Source organism: Nomia melanderi, chromosome 3 (genome assembly GCF_051020985.1).
Source record: "Nomia melanderi isolate GNS246 chromosome 3, iyNomMela1, whole genome shotgun sequence".
Taxonomy (NCBI): Eukaryota; Metazoa; Arthropoda; class Insecta; order Hymenoptera; family Halictidae; genus Nomia; species Nomia melanderi.
This window is the reverse complement of record NC_135001.1, coordinates 13,098,914-13,119,137: the sequence shown is the minus strand read 5'-3', so window position 1 is coordinate 13,119,137 and position 20,224 is coordinate 13,098,914. Positions and strand designations below refer to the sequence as shown.

At 30.7% G+C, this 20,224-nt stretch overlaps 1 protein-coding gene across 2 annotated transcripts in view; it reads right to left on the bottom strand.

Annotated features, from left to right (window-relative positions):
- Positions 1 to 1,765: 1,765 nt before the first annotated feature.
- The window catches only part of VGlut (Vesicular glutamate transporter), a 30,118-nt gene continuing 11,659 nt past the window's right edge, over positions 1,766 to 20,224 (bottom strand). Inside the window, exons 9-10 of one of the 2 annotated variants that reach the window (XR_004236188.2) lie at positions 19,896 to 20,219; positions 1,766 to 19,452 (exon numbers count right to left, since the gene is read on the bottom strand). Coding sequence is in view for 1 of the 2 variants with exons in the window: in XM_031990344.2 (XP_031846204.1) it covers positions 19,971 to 20,219 (249 nt within the window). In the remaining variant the exon portion in view is untranslated. Of the gene's footprint in view, positions 20,220 to 20,224 lie in introns of both variants that reach the window. The other variant, XM_031990344.2, reaches the window with a different exon arrangement.

The window sequence follows — 20,224 nt, the reverse complement described above, 5'->3', positions numbered from 1 at the left end:
GGATCGTGTTATTATTGTTCTGGCGACTACGGCCGTACTTAATTCCTGGATTCCAGTGTTTGGGGAAAATGCTCGGGGAATCGCGGTCGGACGATGGCGGCAACCGGTAGAATTGTTGGAATTCGATTTTAACCCCTTGCCTTACGATTTATTTCGTAATACTAGAACTGCAGTTCAATTGATTTTCTGAAATTTTTTAACAATCTTTCTTCTTTATTGAGAATCATTGTAAACTGTAAATACAGAAAGATTACAAAGTTGTCATACTTTCAAAGATCTATTTCTTCCGTTCTATCCTCCATAGCTTGCCCTGTATCATAAAAATGTTTCACCGAAATGTGACAGTTGTAGTCTATATTGTGCCTTCTTTAGACTTTCTCCTATGTCTCATTACTCAATAATATAATACGTATTAAAGAAATCTGATTTAAGAAGTCAATAGGATCAATTTATTTATATATTTTATATCACTATACTATGAAGAATATACTCCTCAACGAATGTTATGTAACCCGCCAAATTGTAAAATAGTTAACCAAAAGTTTTAAATATTTTCAGTTATTGTGTTTTTCAGCTGCTCACTTGTTTAACACAATCTAAAGCATATAATGTTATTACGAAAATTTTCCACGCAGACAACTTAAATTTATTTGAATTAAATATTTCAATTATTTAAATATAATGAAATTAATCATTTTATTTGGCTGGCGTCTTCGCAGAGATTTTGTGGGAATTTGTATATGATGCAAAACGTAAGCATGAATTAGAGGCATCTGATTTACAAAACAAATTTTCAAGGTTAATCCGTACACGGAGAAAGTTGATACTATTTCTAGTAACGTGTGAAAAGACGTGCTGTAATTAAGTGATGATGAAACTCTCATAAATGAAGTACGTACACAGTTATGAGATCCTTAGTTTTTCTTTTCGTTCCTTCGCGTGGATAATGGTTTCCTGGGCGAGCAAATCAAGGTAAATGCCATACGTACCTGATTATTTTAAAGCCGCTTGTAAACTATTTTTTTGGAAACAGCTTTTCAATATTGTTCGACAGTTTCTGAAAAAATATTTACTTGATCGGTTTACCTTTTTAAGCATATTAGTAATAACAGGAATTATCTTAATAAAATTAATATTTCTATTTTTTCGGCTAATTAAAGTAAAAAAGTGATAAAAATCGTATTACATGTCTCACCAAATTCTTCCTTTCGATAAATTCTGTTTTAAAAAGATGCTTCTAAATATAATTTACAAATGTATTAAAATATCCATTATTATCAACTAACGAAACATAAATAAAACAAGTGAAAAAAATAATTAGTTTCAACAAAAATTATAAGAAATCTTTCTTCTAACATTATATAATGTGGAAACGTATTAATATTAAAAACAGCTATTTTTAACTAGTATGTTTTGTAGAATCTTTCCATTTTATTTTTCTATCTTCGATTTTATTTAAACTATTACTTTTATCAAAATACTGCTTTGAATCAAATTCACTTAAACTGGTTTTCAACGTAATTTAGTGTACGATTACATTTATATAATGATTCAAAACAATCTTAGAGTATTTAGAATAAAGATAATAATCAAAAATACGAATGACATAATTTTCGACCTCAAAAGTTGAGACTGAAAAACATAAATCGAGAGCTGAAAGTAATACTTTGTAAATACTCTTCTTGCATCGAGTTCAACCATTGACCTGCGACTACCTTCACCCCCTGAAAGAAACATATGTGTTCTTGAAAAGATTGGCTTACAATTTATTGTCAATAATCAGTATTTTCCTTTTTTTTAATTACATAATACACTCAAAATTACAATATACATACATATTTTACATAATTATTGTTATAATAATTATTAACAAACCAGACCATACCGGCATGTAACAATGATTCTTTTCACTCTAACTTGCAGCTACTAATGTATATAGAGCAGGCCTGCTATTTATTAAACAGTCAAAATAGATTTCTTTAAATGCCCACCATGGGAATAGATTAATTATTTGCCATACCTAGCTCGGAGATCATTATGAAAATACACCTCGAGAGAATCATGAATCGGAAATTTGAAAGTAACGGTCAATACAATGCAGAGAGATTTTTTTCACTTGGCGATTGTAACTTTCTCGATTTTCTTTTAGCACCAGCGTACCAACCATTAATGCCCAATACGAATATTTTTTTGTGAAACTGATACACGAGACAATTGAATTCTACAATCTTGTCTAAAACAATCAAATAGGCATTAGGTGTCGACCATTAACGCATTACCGTCAACAAAGGAAAATGTGCGCATATATTACTTATTTGTCGAGTTCATAAAATTAATTTTACTGTTGTGTAAGTAGACACTAAAAATTAGTACTAAAACACTTAATTGGTAGGTTGACTTTTTATGATTAAAATCAAATTCCTTAAAAATTAATTTCGACGTTACTACGTGACGATAATTTTGGTGTCATTTGAGTAATAAATAAGTTATTTCGGAAGCTAATGTGATTAATTTTATCCACTATATTAAATTTCTCGTTTTATACCGATTGTAACAGATGAATAATAGATACATACATTTTTTGAATTTTAGTTTCATCAATAATAAGTTAGAAACAAGTATTTAGATCATTAATCATGAAAAACAGATAAACTTATAATTAATTTCATTATATTATATGTTGCTAGTAAAATTATAACGAAAACAGAGAAAAAAGACGATGGAGTCAGGTTAAATAACCTTTTCTTCCTACAGAAATGTTGGCTCCTTTTAGTTTTCGAAATACATATTCATAAAGAAAGCCACCGAATTCGGAGTGAAAGGATTTTTGACAATTATGACGTAAAATTGTGGACAGCGGCAGGGTTACCTCCTTCTTTGCACCCTATCTCTAGAGAAATCAGCACCACTATTACCCCTTTTTTCAATCTACATGAAACTTTCTTTTATAAATTTCCAGAAACTTTAAGAAAAATAAATAATTCTTAACACGTTCGCCACCGGCGTTTATTTCAGCGACGATATTCTTATCTGCGATATTCTATTAAATCCAACAAATCTTCTAAACAAAATATTGTGAAAATGGCACTAAAACGTTTTGTTGAGTTCCTAAATATAATACTGTATCTTATTACTTTAAATAACAGTATCTACAGAATGAATTTTATTTTTTTATATATATTATAGTACTGCGACCGTTACAGATATGTGACGTTGGTAGCGAACGTGGGAATGAAATATCTTAATGAAACAGGTTGTTGGAAAAATCATATATAGAAATAACATATAATCGTATATAATATCTGGTATATACAAATAGAGACATTCAGAACTTATTGAAATCAATGAAGTTTACCTTTTAAAAAGTATGAAATATATTTTTATAATACACGAAGAAGTTTCTTTTCCAAATAATTACCGTTGTTTCTGTTAATTGTACATTCTTTACGTTTCATTTTAATTATTCCTTTATAAAACAATATTTTTTAAATTATTCTCTAGAAAAATTACTATTAGAATAGCAGTGTTCGTTATTACAATGTATCAAAAAATATTTCATTCGATAGATTGATAAATTTTTGTTTAGAAAAGAGTGACGCAAGAAGCCTGAAAATAATGAATACATTAGTAAGTTAATATTAATACTATAAAATTATGTTCAGTATTAGGTGCCATTTTTTTAAAATGCAAAATCATCTGGAAAGTAAAAAAACAATGAAACATAAATTACTGATAATTATCGATTGTTTTTTATTTTCTTTTAATATGTACATACAGGAACTAGTGTTAATTTTTGTTTGATGCTAACGAATAGTTTAAAGTTGTGTAAACATCTTAGTCACTTTGAAAGAGAAACCATAAGCGTTTAGAACTGTGTAAACTTCTTTTATGTATATTTACATAGAGTCTACCCGATGGTGACTTCAACTTCATGTCAAGACTATGTTAAAAAATTCTCTTGAAAAAAATAGGTTCAAAGTAAGAGCTTTTTCACTTTTGACTATTAATACCACAGAAAATGAAAAAACTATTTGATATGAAACGAAACGCTTCTTTCTCGCGTAATAAAACACAAACTTATCATGGTACTCCGAATTTTGTATAAGCAATACAAACTTCGATTTAATTTAATACACCAAGTTTAATAAATCGAATTTTCAACAAATTTATCATCAGATTTTCCAATCGGATCAAATCATCAGTGAAAAATACAGATATTAATGAAATATTTTTACTCGCACAAAATTCTGCAATCTATTTCTGATATTAGTCAATTTACAATTCACTAATATAAGCTTGTATTTCACTGTGCAAAAGATCTCCTCGAACAAATTTATGCAATTACATATAGGCAAAATTTCCAATGATTTACAGTGTCAAAAAACTATCGAAAATGAGCAAAAAAAAATAAGAATATTACGGAGGAATGTATTTTCAAGTTCTGAACACTTTAATTTAACCAACGACATTAATTAAGTATTAATCACATTTAAAAATGAAATTGATTCGAAGATTAGCAATCTCGAAACTTTTAACGCTGAATTAGTGACATGTGTAAATATAAATATTATTTGGCAATGCGTTAAGTAGAGACACCCAGTGCAGTGACATGAATCATATGATCGGTTGTGGATAGATCGTTAACACTAAGATCGTGTACTTTTGATGCACAGCACGGAAGAGCAGATTCTTTTGACTCACGCATAATTCTAATTGTTGAATTACTCTTAACGAATACCTTATTGTCTGTTAAACAATAAATCCGATCAACATTAATATTGTCAGTTACATACACTAGGATAGAGCAAGTTTGTATATGTATATATACGTATATATATGTATACAGAGGCGCGTTCATGCACACAACCCACTCGTACCAAACACGTGTCCGTGACAAATTACGAAGAAGTGTAAATACAACGAAGGAACAAAGTGTTCAACAATTGGGTAAATTTACAAAGAATTTTCGAAAAAGTTTATTTCAACTGGACGAATAAAAGTGACTGTTACAAACATAACATAAAAATGAATGTTTAAACTAGTGACAAATAAGTTATTAAACTATGTATACAGTATTTAATCAGTAGAAACTTCGTGTAAATATAATAATCAGTTAATATAATCAAAAGTAGTTATTTTGAATTCACTATTTCATTGATTTCAATTGAATTTTGTATTATTTGTCACTATTTGTTTCATACTTATTAAACGATTATGTTTAAACAACTAAAACCATTTTATAAAATATAGCTATACAGATTGCATACACATTTCTTCGGAATTGTTTCACAACCTTGGTATTTAAAAACTGATAAGAAATATTTAGCTGGTTTTATAGGAAGGATGATTACAAAATAAATGTGTTTCACAGGAATTAATTCGCCGACGAACGATCAGAAAACATTAGTATTTTAATTAAAGCGTTACAAGAAAAGAATCACTTTCTCTCGAATATGGTAAGCGTACACTTCGGGTCTGTACATTTCGTGGAACAATAAATTATTCCACGTGACACGTAACAGTCTTATTGGCCGATCAAACACACGGGTATACATACCAGCGCAGGATACGTAGGTATGATTTTAAAATTTAACACACGGAAACACGATTATTGTCAATTATCATTAAGAAGAAATTTTTCATTCGCTTTCGATATTTAATAGTAAACCGCGGGAATCCACCTCGCGCATTATTTAAGCATATAATAAATTAAATAAATTATTACGTAATATTTATTGAATTAATAATGTATATTAAATATTTCTCCGAAAAACACTCGTGCTTCCTAAAATAATCATTTTCATAAAACTAGCATGACACTTTTTGTTCTGGAAATTATTAATACTTCTAGTTTATAGAAATATTAACTATAAATTCAGTTCTATTAAATAGCTATGTGATGGATAAATGTTATATTTTAACTTAATTCTTCAACTTAATACTTTAGACAATGTCAGTACTATCGTCAGTAACATCAATATAAAATTGAATACAATAACAAGTTAAAAATTCAACAAAAAGAAATTCCCAGGTAAATTTAATACCTTTATATGATGTATAACACATTATAAATTCAAAACAATTATTACAGTAATTTAAATGCTTACCATCACATTCGAAAAGCTCAAAAAAGCATTATTTAAAATTTTCATAGAACAAATTTATCTAGAAAAAGCTGAAAGCACGAATATATTACAGAAAAAAATGGTTTTTATAATTGTCTGCCTCCTTTGTTGTCGATAATAATTGATATCAGCTTGCAATGTAACGGTTGTAAAATGATGTACCTTATCTATGTATTAAGGGACTGCATATGCCCAGGCAGATCACAGAAATAAATTCTCCAAAATTCGTTTATACGAATATACTATTCTTAAGACGTATATAATATATTTATTCAATTCACATAAAAATTTGCAGAGATATTTTTGGTGAAATCCATTTTTCAAAAACCTGTTTCACACGAATCACGATACTTTTAAAAATTTATCAATTAAACTTTCTGCAGCTAGTATCAAAACTACATAAATGTAAGTAGTAATTACTTAATACAATATAATACTTTGCACAAATAAAGTTCGTAAATATAATTTTATTTGTATCGTGTCTAAGTATATACAACCCCTTAAGTATATAAATACTTAAACAACTGTACATACATATAATGACCAGCAACTTTCGTTCGTCTATCATTTACATACTAAACATATAACATTCCACCAAAATTAGCGCTACCAACAGAAAAAAAATACTAAGAAATAATATATACGTTTATATGTATTTGAAGTGAATACATGAAGCTACAGAAAATGTTGAACATCAGGCCGCGTTATTGTTCATTTTATTCTCTTTTTCTCAAGCTATAAATATTCGAAGTAATCCCAAGCTATGAGTTGTCGCGTACGTCCGCAAATACAGTTAATATGTACGTGCACCTAACGTATTTATATATGTATCCTTTCAAAATGACTCGTTCGATACAATTCCTTATACACTTCCCCTTATAAATAGACTGCCGATGTTCATGCACATTCCAGTTTTTAAAAATGAATACCCGATATTCGGCGTTGAAATACAAAATGACTGAAATTCTTATGAAATATTATTTTAACATGTTTCATTGTATTTCGTGCAATGAAATATGTTGCAAATGCATAAAAACTTGCAGTTTACTTATAAGTGATGCAAGAGTTAATCATTTTCCTCGTCCTTCCCAATATATGGTATAATATACATACATACCAAAGTTTCCTACAGTTGACAGAATTATCCAATTGAAAAAATACGTTATCAACGTTGAATATGTATACTACATTATGACGTGTGGGGATATTACAGTCGACAGCGTTTAATTCAACGATTCGCGAGTGGTGTAACGGAAAATGTACGAATGGTAAATTATGGAAGTAATTTTAAACAATTCGTTTTATTCTAATGTGGCACCATCTCTTCGTGTGCCGTTCGTAACATTGAAAAAAACTCCCTTCGATTATGTTATAGGATAATGCCACGAATCAACGGAACTTTTTCAGAATACTTTCGTTTACAATTCGTAATTTCTAGAAACATATGTAATAGTGTTCACTCAATCACAGAGTTCAATAAAATGATTCCTTAATCGTATATATTGCTCTAACCCTTAAATGCATAGTGTTGTCATTTTACGATACATCTATTGTTTACATAATATTTGGAGTATTGTGACGTGTTAACAAAAATAACAATTGCTTCAGAAATTAGTTAGTTTGTTATCTGTTTATTTGTTATAAACGATGTTGCAACCATTTGATAATGGATTTCAGTTTCAAATAAAAAATATTTAACATCGTCCTTGTATTACTTCCTGATATACAAAATTTGCCATTTTCGTATATTCTATTATCGATTCGAAAAATCATGCATTTAAGGGTTATTAATACAAACACAACAGTATTACATCTACCGAACACGATAAGTAAAATTATCGCAAAACGTTGTACAATGACGACTTAATACATTCTTCTTGGTGAAACATTTCAAATTCAAATAGATGTACGTAGTAACAATACTTATAGAACCAACAGTTACGAAATAATATTGTAGAAAGAATTATATAAATTTTACAAACTTAAACTTTATATATGATTCACATCAACACATTACGAACAGCAAATATTAAACTTTAATAAAAATGTTATTTCTAATTCGTATAACTTTCACAAGCACTTTCTAAAATCTATATTCAATTGTATTACAAATGTAAATATTATACAAATTTTTCATGTTCCAATGAAATAATTCGCGTGAATTTCTGCCATCTGCAATGTTTTAATTTGATGGTTCCACGTTTCTTACAACTTAAATTAATTAAACAACTTATTTCTCATCGTTTCTTGTCCCCGTTCGACTATATATAATTATTCTTTTCGCCGATTTTCACATTTATCGTTTGAAAGCCCTCAATATATAATTTTTAATTGTTGGATTCGGGCAAAAAATATATAATTACGCTCGCTGATAAATGTCACTTTCAATTTCTATTTTATTTATTGTTTAATATCGCACTAATTTGTACACTACGCTGCCACCTCATTCATCATAATCTACCAATTACGGATTTTACGTATTATTATCATACCATTTCCACAATGTCCGACATTTTTGCCCTGAATTTTAAGATCACGCAATATTTCTAAAAACATTTGCAGATCACTTCAAACTGGATACAAATACTTCTACATGAAAATAATTTCTGAGGATTTCATCCTCACTTCGATGAACCATTAAATAATTATATCAAAAATTGTTCGTACTAATAATATCCAAATAAATATCCAATGGATATATTAATTCTTTTAAATTCAATTTCTCTCTAATGCAATATCTTACTAATCAATTCGCATGTATTTCCATAAAGATAATTTTCTATGAAATTTCTGATGAATTATACGTTAATTTTAGAAGGACTGAAACAGTGGCTTCCTCAGCCTACTACGTACAAAATATTAAAAATATCTTGTTCACTTCATGCAGAATGTTTCAAAAAGTTCACTTATTGTCTCTCGTGTTTTCACGATTGGCACTGAAGACTCATTTCACCGTAGTAAAGATCACATCTCAACAAAGTGTTAAAAACAAATGTACGTGGACGTGTTGCTCAGTCTTTCTAGAATTAAGAAACTAATGCAGCATTTTTTATTACAACCAAAAATAAGATAACAAAGACATCGCAAACTTTGTCTTACTTTCCTTTGTATGTATAAAACCTGGTAATATGAATGAGTGGCAACAACAAGTGTACACGAATCTGCACTGGTTTGATTATATGTAAAGCTAATCATTTTTTAAAGCGACACAGGGTGAACCGCATACAATAAATGCAATAATCCCGGTACCTTTCTTTAATATAATGTTACTATAAAGCAGAGATGGGACGAAGTGCGCATATTTTGTGTAATTTTAAATTTTACTAAATATTTGTTAAACTAAATTGTTTAAACTATTAAAATGAAATAAAAATATAAATTAAGATTTGAAATTGTTAAACTATAAATTTAGAACACTCTATGAATGTTTAGAAATAGGAGAATAATATGTTTAACACATTGGTAGCTGTTGATGCAGTTATACGTCATGTTATCAAATTCTATAGCTGGTTGCCGTTGACGTAATTCTACGTCATCGTATATTTACAATGAATTATATCGATCTTATATTCACTAGAATATTGTCATTTGGATTTATGATTATTGTCAACAAATAATTTGTTATAACACGTATCTTTCCCTACACATCTGTCATTAAATCTATTAATAAATCTTGTTATTATTCGTTACTGTATTATTAAGTATAATGCTTAAATTTACTATTAAATACTGCATAAAATTATTATGTAAAATTGTCATTATACTTTATTTTTGTCTAAATTATTTTATTGTCTTTTAAAAGATATATTTAATGAATGTTGGAAGGCTTTTAAACCTTAGCATGTTCAAATTGAAGTATTCCTAATTTTGTTAGTTTCCATTTGTAATTTTCTAATTTTTTTTTAAATATTAAAAACAATTAGTTATAAATATTATATTACAAAGCAATATTCTTCATTTTGAGTTGTATTTCGATGTCAGAATCTCACGACGATCAGCTAGAAATCTTTTTAAATTGTAGATTCGGTTTTAGACGAAATAAGTTGAAACACTTTGTAAGTATTTCGAAAAATATATAATTTTAAGTATACTCGAAGTTCGACCAAGTAAATCGGAATCTTTTGTGAGTACTTTTGAAATACTCGATTCTTTCAAACACTTCAAACACTCATGAATACTCAAAAATACATAATATATGTATAAATTCAATGCATCTAAGCATAATCAATGAAACATCGTTTCTTATCAGTAAACTATAAGTTCTTACACATGTATATCTTATTAAAAAACCGGAAGTTTTCAATAAATCGTTATAAATCTTTTTTCAAATATTGAAACTGTGAACCCTTTCGGATGGGAACTTCGTTTTATCCAATTAACAATATTTTATTATCATTTTTCTTGTTTTACAAAATCTAAGGGAGTAATATAAAGAATATTTTATTTTTCCATAGTTTCTCCACATTTAATAGTAAAAATATAACTTTGCATAAACATCTACATTTTACTTATGATTAATATTTGAAAATCGTGAAGAGAAACTCAAGTAATTGAAATTTCTTCAAATTTCTTTCCGCGAAAGAAACTCTTCAAACAAAATACTTAATCCCATCTCTACTTATTATTCAAACACGGAAGGAGTCACCTCATATTACCGGAATGATTGCATTTATAGAATTGAAATTTACAAAATCTCGTTTTCATTCATGAGCGCGTCACGTTCAGCCCACCCCGTATGTCATTCTTTATTATCATAAATTATTTTCGGAGCTATATATTCATATAAATATATCAGTATTATTGTTCGAACAGCATTAGAACTTATCCTAAGTACTTTCTCTGTAGTGGTTACAATAAATTTATATTTCGAGTTCAATCCCACCGTTTTGATTTCAGAATGGATAACGTGGAAAACCGTTAGGCCAGTCACTACTTCAATCAATGATAGTAAATACGTCAAATATGATACGTCTGATGCAGCGTCATGTAGTAGCGTGTACCACGAGCCACGATTTCAAAAAAAAAAAGAAAAGAAAACAATTTGGTAGAGCGAAGTCATCGGTATCACCATCAGTAAAGTCGTAATATACGTAAATGTATAAATACGTTCATATTTATAAATTCTTCCTTCGATAAATCCGAAATATTTGTTATCTCAGATTTCTTTAAGTTATATTGTTACACGACCTCGATAGTATTGTAGTTTAGTTTTTAGTTTAATTTGTTGTGGTAACGTATCATTGTTTCCATAGTAAGTTATTTTAATATTATTTTGTTACGATGTTAGCAGCACATTATTTCGATTTATACGTATTATTTGGAATTATTTTAATTCCGTTATTCGATCATTAACACTGTAGCCATTTACATACTTTTAAAATATGTATTTACGTGTGTATTTACTTGTGCATTTACATATTTCTACGCAGATTCTAATTGTTTCATTATTTCATTGTGATATTTCATACCCGTTGTTGAAATACATTATTTTAAAAATTCACTGTTGGAACAGTTACCTTTAGTTTAGTACATACTGTACTATAAATATGGAAACTTGAACTTCAATTTCATTATACTCCGTTTCAGGATAAAATAATTCCCTTTTTAAGTTATTTCAAATAGTTAAACGCCACATCAAAAAATATTTCCTATTCGATGATTTTTTCTTTATGAGACAACTTCGACTCCACTCCACTGTACATATGGAAAAAAATGCAAAGCACCACAAAAGTAACCGGTTTACATGTATTGTGTATATTGATACAGATACCAACTATCATTTGGCACAAAGTGTTCAGTTAATATTGTTAACGTGATGTTTTAAGAAATTATTTGCATATATATTACAAAGGAAAAACGTTATTTATAAGTATCTATACTAAAAAATCCAATAAAAAAATTCATGCTGATTAAAAACAATATTATCAGGATACATAATGAATTGTGTTGTTTCTTTTCGAAAAGTAAAATAAAATAAGAAACAATGTTAAAATACTCTGAGATATTAAAATTCTTTATGGAAGCTTCTATATTTCTACATTATGTTGTAACAATCGAAGTAAAGAAAAAATGTATGGAATGATTAAAATGGAATGATTTCATAAAATACTTTAAGTGACAATAAAAATTTCTGGAAAATTTCTCGAACAAATATATAAATAATTCGTCGAATGTAAATGCTTAAATTATCACGTAGAATACTTTCTGTCAGAGATAGTATGTTTGATTGATCAATAAATACTTATAAAATTATCATTCATTCCTCTTCTAAACTGTTTTCTCTGAATTTTGCTATTCTCCTGATTAATTAACATTATACTTATATAAAATTTCTCAATCAAATTCCGTCAGTTTACTTCGAGTTACTTTTCCATATAGTTTATGTTTGTTTCAATAAAATTGTACAAGATTACATACTGGATTAACCAAAAAATGTTCTCGTGTTCCTTAACGAAGTTCTTCATTGTAAAAAGTGCATCTATTGGTATCTAAGATACATGTGCAAATAACATAGAAACTAATTTTCTGCGTGTAGTACATTTAAAGAAAAAGATATAATATATTAATGAAATATTTACGCCTGTTTAACAGACTTTCATCCTTATGTCACGAATATTATTAAACAATACTTTGTATTCTAACTATTCTTGGAATACTATCATGGATCAAAAATGACCCGTATTGTCCTGCTGCGTTGTTATTATCAGTCCACCGTTCGAGGATTAAATCTTATAGAACTACGTATTGTCCGTTTTATTTGGCATCCTTCACTTTAACTATTCATTTAAACTATTTACTCTAGTTTCATAATGTAAACCCCACATTCTGGAAAACGAGACAATTTTTTGATTAACCTACACAGTGTGCGGTACAACAGAAAAAGTTTAGAAGAGTTACTGAATCAACAACATTCTTTAACCCGTTAACCGAGTATACAGTTTGACGAGTACACAGGCCATCTTGAAACTCAAAACGATACTTATAATTCATTCAACGATGAATTATTTGTTTTTTCAAATAAACATATAATTTCTCCGTTTTGCTTGAATTGTTCATTAGAATATATTATAGGTGCATTTGCTTGCGTATAACGAGCATACACTTTATTATTCGACTTTATTGCGCGAAAAATGTGACGAAGCAAATTACATAATTCGTTGAACGAAAATCCACAGTTACCGGGTTAATTCTCAAAAGCAACCGGATACTTTGGTGGTCGAGTGTGCGCATAGCACTGAGAAATTCCCAAGAATGTGTTCGGCCGTAATCAAAACCATAAAATTTCTGTAGCTTTCGATTGGAACCGGACACGCCACTTTCTTCCGATAACGTAACGACGAATCGTTCCGCATGATATTTGAGTGACAAATCTGTTGGTGGATGGCAGATATCGCGTGCAGCATGTGTCATTAGAGTTTCCGGCTTTCCACCGAACGAAAGCGACGCGGACCGAAGACGGTGCCACGAAAATCTAAATTCATCCTTGAAAACGCATTCGCTATTATTGTCTGCGTTAACGATACGATCACTACGATTATTACCAAGCAAGCAATCGTGACTCTATTATTGTCGACAACATTACGCACGCCGTAAACTATTCCAAAAGCGTAACGGTTCTTTTTTTTTTATTTTCCTTAAAAAATAAATATTTCGAAGCGCACCTTTTAAAATCCTAGCAACCTTTAACGGATTTCTAACTTCTGCGATTCCTTATCCTGAACTCGTCGTTATATATTACGATTATTCTCGTTTATCGATCGTCGTACGCGTTGCCCGCAACGATATATACATACAAACATACATATATATGCGCATATGTAATAATACAATTATGTCTTACAATAGATGAGGTCGAATGTAATAAATTGTACAGTTGTGAAAGGTTACGTTTGCTTGTGGAGAAGGAAGAGAATTGTATTGAATTCGCTTTCGTTTCACTTGAAACTTCGTTTTTTGAGGAAAGTAAATTTGTTAAATTGCGGTATACGTTGTTAATTAAACTTTATAATTGTTTGCTGATTAATTTGCTGCTGATTAGTTTGCTGATAAATTGCTCACAAACTGTAAGTGATTCAAATTGCTTTCTTGGCCACGGATTTTTATGTTTATCGTTTATAAAAGTCTTCGAAAACGAAAGAGATAGAATTTTTCGTAGAATTTCATTCTTATTCTAATTTAGTGAAATCAGTAAGTAGACAATAATATTTCTAAAGGTTTTAAAAACAAATTTTCACTTTGAAAACTAACATTAATCTGTTATGTAACTTAGTGATAATGTATCTACATTTTTTCTTTAACATAAAATCGAATTATTGTTTCTTCCATGTTTTCACTCGTGAAATCAAAATTTATAATAAAATTACTATACCATAAAAGAAACCAGTTTAGTAAAGAGCATTATTACCAATTAAATCGATCAAATTGCTGAGAAATGAATTCTAAAAATACCATTCTACCTTGTCTTCTTTTTTTTCACAAAATAACTTTCTCAACTGTACGAAGAATTACATTGCTCTTCGTATATTTTTTGATACTTTGGATACTAACTCCTTCGTGAGTATTACGTTTCTCCGTATGCCGAATAATTGATACAATGTATTATGATACAAATGTTTCTATTAAAATCTCTTCACGTGCTTATTTAAAAAGACTACTAAACGAGTGACTTTCAATGTGAATGCTCAAAGGAAAGATGTTCTAAAAATGCGAACAATTGTACAAGAATTATCAATTTCACGTGCTGAAGACTTTGTTGCGTGGAAGTTTCGATCGATGAGGATATTGTGAACTGTGTTCATTCGACTCGTTAGTCTTTGTTGTTTCACTGTAAGCGTTTCTAACTATAAAAGAATACAATTTTGCGAGGAAAACATTGCAACCAATCTCACGGAATGTCGATACGGAAAAGCTAACGCGAATCAAAAAATATACTTCGAATAACACGAACTCGACACGTACGTATATGTATATGCGTATAGGTAAAACGTGCTTGGATTATCTGTGAACAATTCAGTTTTTCAACAGGGATGGAAGATACGGAAAGAATTGTTGCCTAAAAACTTTTCCGCTTTTTTTAGGAAAGCATTATTGATAGATCTAGTCTTTATATATCTCTTTTATTAAAAGAAAATTTAATTAACCAGGAAATCTCCACTATAGCTGTCTACAGAAAGACTATTGTTGTATAGAGTTCATCTTTAAACGAAAAGAATTTTGTAGCGACAATTCTTGCATATCTTTAATCGCTTATGAGGTATTTAACTGTTCTCAGATAACTTGGGCACACTGTGTATTAGTTACAGTAATATGTATATAACTATGTAAATATAATATATATATAATATATATATAACATAATATATATTATATATAATTAATATACTTTATATTATGAATCTATAACTCTTAGAAAGGTATCGCGTAAATTGACTAATCTCGTGAATTTCTGGGCAACGAAAAAATGGGCTGCTCGAATAATATTGATACAAAGTGCCCATTTGTGTATGTAACTTTATGATTCGATACTTAGGTGTATACAGTGAAGCGTCGATCGATCGTTTCCGATTTATACGTCCCCCTTTATTGTTACTATCATTTTATTTGTATAGCCACTCAGAAACGTTAACAGTGATCATATTTTATATAAAATATAGTTTTCCATTCTACGATAATTGAGATTCTCTTATACTTTCTTACATGTTTATAAAATAATAAAATATTTCTCGGTGTCTCCCTTCAAACTAATTTTTTTAGATTACTAACATAAAAAATTCAACATAATTTGTAGCAATACAATTGCAATGGAGAAATGTTTATTGTCTTTCGCGTAACATTTTAGAGTTTTCCCCATTCATCAAAGTTAAAACTAGATTTGACATTATAATATTAATCCTTATGTGATAAGAGATCTATAGATTGTTTCGTAAGTACATTTTCGACGTATGCTTCCCAGTAATTTGAATTTGAAACGAAGCATTTTTGTTTGAAATCTTTTCGCTGTTGCTATGTCCTTCGAATTTGTTGATGTAAAAAATTCATTTTATCCAAATTTCATATGTACATATTTAAATCATTTGAATAGTATTCTAACTTTTAGAAGATCCATGTACTCATAGCGTAATCTTATGATTTCCAATGTATTCATTGTTTATCAAATACTTTCCCGAGACTAACTTTCGTACGTAGCAAAATGTAATTTTATAGAAATTAAATAATATGTAAATATTTATATACGTACAGTATTTTCCCAAATAATTTCCTCAATTCGGTCGAATTGAAATTCATTGTCTAATTTTTCAATCATTTCATTTTCCCAGTGCATACGAACAATCCATTTTTATACGTATAATATAATTCAGTAGACGTTAAACAATATGTATTTATACACATATGTATATATATATAGCACAGTACTTTCTCAAGTACTTTCTTTAGTTCAGTCAAATTCAAATCCTCTAATTTTTCGTTCGTTTAATTTTCACTGTGCATACGAACAATCCATTTGTTATACACTGCGCAATATAATTCAGTAGACGTTAAACAACATGTATTTGTACATATATAAAGTACATTTTCAAATACTTTCCTTAATTCAGTCAAGTTCAGGTCTTCTTCTGATCTGTTAGTCCGTTTAACTTTCATTGTACAAACGATCGACCGACGTTCAACTGTACACACGTCATTATGTATACTTCCGGAACGTATGTTTATATACATTTATATTGTATTACGATTCGCCCGCGAAACAATGCAATAGGTTGGACATCCTGTCGTCTCAATCAACGTATGTATCTTGCCATTCCGACAAACATTCGTTATAGAGTAACGAAATACATATACGTTTGTACATGTAAGTATGTGTGTCTGTGTATGCGTGTGTACGTGTGCTAATACATGTATAATTATACGAAGTACAAACATCTAGGACAATGTATATAACGCGGCTTGTTCCTAATTTTTCGAACTCACGTTCGTACTTTCATGAATATACTTTCATCGAATTACGTACGGTAGAACTCGATGTATCCGAACCGATGCACCCTTTATCCTAAGAATACTAGGATCCCGAATGAATCAATTTTTTTCTTTCCCGGCACGCCAGCGGTACTTAGGATCCCGAGCTAACACATCTTTATTCTCATGAATGTTTTTCTTCCCATTCCCGGATTTCTAAATCGTGAAACAATTTAACCTCTTCGAACACGGTATTTCGTATACATGCGTGAATATTATAATACCGATATCTAACCCTTTGCACTCGAGAGGCGACTCTCGATCGCCACTTGATTTGCTATAGCAAAATTATAAAGGGTAATTATGTATTATACAGACTACGTTTGTCTTGATAATATAAACACGTTGAATGCCAGAAATAATTATTATCCGAATACTCGATCAGAATTCATGCGGTTAGCTAACATTGGAATTTAATGAAGTCCGTCAGCTTTCTTTTTATTTGGAAGGTAGATCGTGAGATGAAAGCTATAGTAGCATCAGAATCATCTGGTACCTTAAAGGTCATTCTAATTGTATCCTTCCTCTATTTACAATACTGTTACATTATTGGACTAGTCAGAAAGTCTTCTCGCGCCTTTGAGCAAATTTAAAGACTGATTCGTTTCTCAACTGTGATGGATACAACAACTTTGTCATTAATAATTTATTGGAAAAAGAGAAAAATCCTACGCATATTCCATGCCCACTTTTGATTTAAAATAAAATAATTCATAACGGAAAAATGATATTTCATTCGAGTAATATTTATATTTTAAAACCTTCACCGCTAGTCTTACGTGTTATTGTAAAGCAAAGGGTTAAACTGTACATCGTCTATTTTGTTCGACAATTCAATAATTTAATATGTAACGTCAAATTGAAAAAGGAGAAGACACTATGGCCAATCGTATTGTTTATAGTACAACTTTGTATACATCGTTCGTCGTAATGTTCACGAACAAATGAAAAACTGACGGTACAGGAAAACGTGTTAGCTGAAGAGGTTAAATATCAATTTCCCCACTGATCCGTTCCCCAGTGCGCTAGGTGAGAATTCACTCGAAGAAATCAGGTCCCAACAAATAGAGCTCTACGGTACTTTACGTCTTATCGTACTAATACTTTCATTGTGTTATCACTTTCTTACGAGTATTCTTTTTATACATTTCAAAATTCAATTAGGTTGTCGCGCAGCTTGCGATTAGGTTGAAACCCGAAAGGCTTGGATAACAACTTTCGTCTAAGGTACGGATCGTACCTGGATAAACACACTAACGCGTCCCCAATTGTCTCGAACACCCCTCAGAACAGCGTTCCCCCAAATCGACGGATTAATTATCAGAACCCGCCATTCTCGTCGTTAAAATATTGACGTATTGATAATTAATTCGTTCTAACCATGGCGCGCTCGTTTATCATTAAACAAACCGGTTGTACTATTTCAAAATGCGCGGCCAGAAGTACGGTGCGCGCGCATGTCCCTTCGTCCAACACGCCCTTGACGACCGGCATTCATTTTCAATATTGGTTTCCCGTTTATTGCTATGTTTCTAAAGTTTTATATCTCGTTGAGGTCTGCTATCAGCGTAAAAATAAATCAGAACAATAGAAAATACCTAAAAGTTCCAGCGATCGTGCTGAACCGATTTCATCATTGCTTCCTCCAAACCTTCTAGTTATTGTCTCCGAAGAATTATTGTCAGCGAAGGTTTGGCTGCGTATTATTGTCTGCTTACGCTTCCCTATCAAAGAATAATTTCGTTCTTCGTGGAAGTAAAATCTTTCCGTTCTAGGGATCTTTCTTCTTAACAAGTGGTCATCGAGGCCACTTCCAGCATCGCTGTACGCTGCGGATAGTACCGTTCAACGATTTGGCCAATTTCATTTCAAATAATTCATTTCGACTCGCTTCATTGTATAAACGTCAGATTCCACGGCATTAAATCGATTTTTTTAACGTAGAAAGCATGCTCTGGTAGTTCTTATTTCGATCTTACCCTCGAATTTCGAAATAATTATTCCATTATTTCGATCTTTCTGTGCATGGACATTTCCTTCAAAGTGCATTTTGATATTTTCTCTTCTGCACTCCTTACGCATAGCTTTCTTCGTTTATCTTAAAAAAGTTTTGTCCTCCACAAGTTAACTGTCCTGGCCTAATTTGACTCATACTTCGTGAAATGGCCGTTTCACGAGTTCGAATTCTCATGCGTCCTTCGACAGCACTATACTCTGCACTCTTAGGTATTGTGATAAAAAAGAAGTGTCACTCTTTATAGGCTGCTTCGGAATATAAAGCCAGCGTTAGCTCGATCATGCGACTGAAAAGATGCTACAACCAATGAAAACTTGTTTGTCGTTCTTCCCGTATGCTTCTAGTACTTATTCGTTCTATTGACTTCGTTAAACTACCATTCTGAACTTCTAGCGCTGGTGTGCAATAAACTGAATACCTTCGTGATAAGATAAAACAAACCGAAGGACACGAATACATATTTTTATGAAATTAGAATAACAAAGGGCGTTTTGCTTCTATAACTTTCCTTGCGAATCAAATAAAGTTTCGTCGCAAGAAACACAAGTCGAAGCATTTCCTTCAGTCTATCTACCTTGATATGGTTTATGCGTGAATCCATGTAGAAAATGGATCAACTGTTTGAATGTCACAAGTAAAACCATTGGAAATGAAAGTAAGGAGAATGGTCGTCCGGACGAAATAAATTTCAGCAGGTTCGAAAATTAGAGCTGAAGTACCAGAAGCAGTTACAAAATTACCATAATCAATCAACCGAAGAGTCCATCGCTTGAAATTGACGATTTCCCTCTGTAATCGATCGGGCATCGATCAATTTATTTCCACTGCTGATTTTGCGTCACATCGTACGAGTAGTAGTCCGCGGCTGGCGGTTGTACTAGAGATGCATTCACATCGGTGGCGAAAGGATTGGTTGAATGGAACGGGTTGTTGCTATTGGTCTCTGTCGATCCGTAGCTTATTATGGGTGGTTTATCTTGCTGGCCATACGTACTGTCTGATGGTGGTGGTTGCTCGTAATCGTTCCAGTTATCGGGGGCATCTCCATCCATGGATGGTTGTTTCTGTA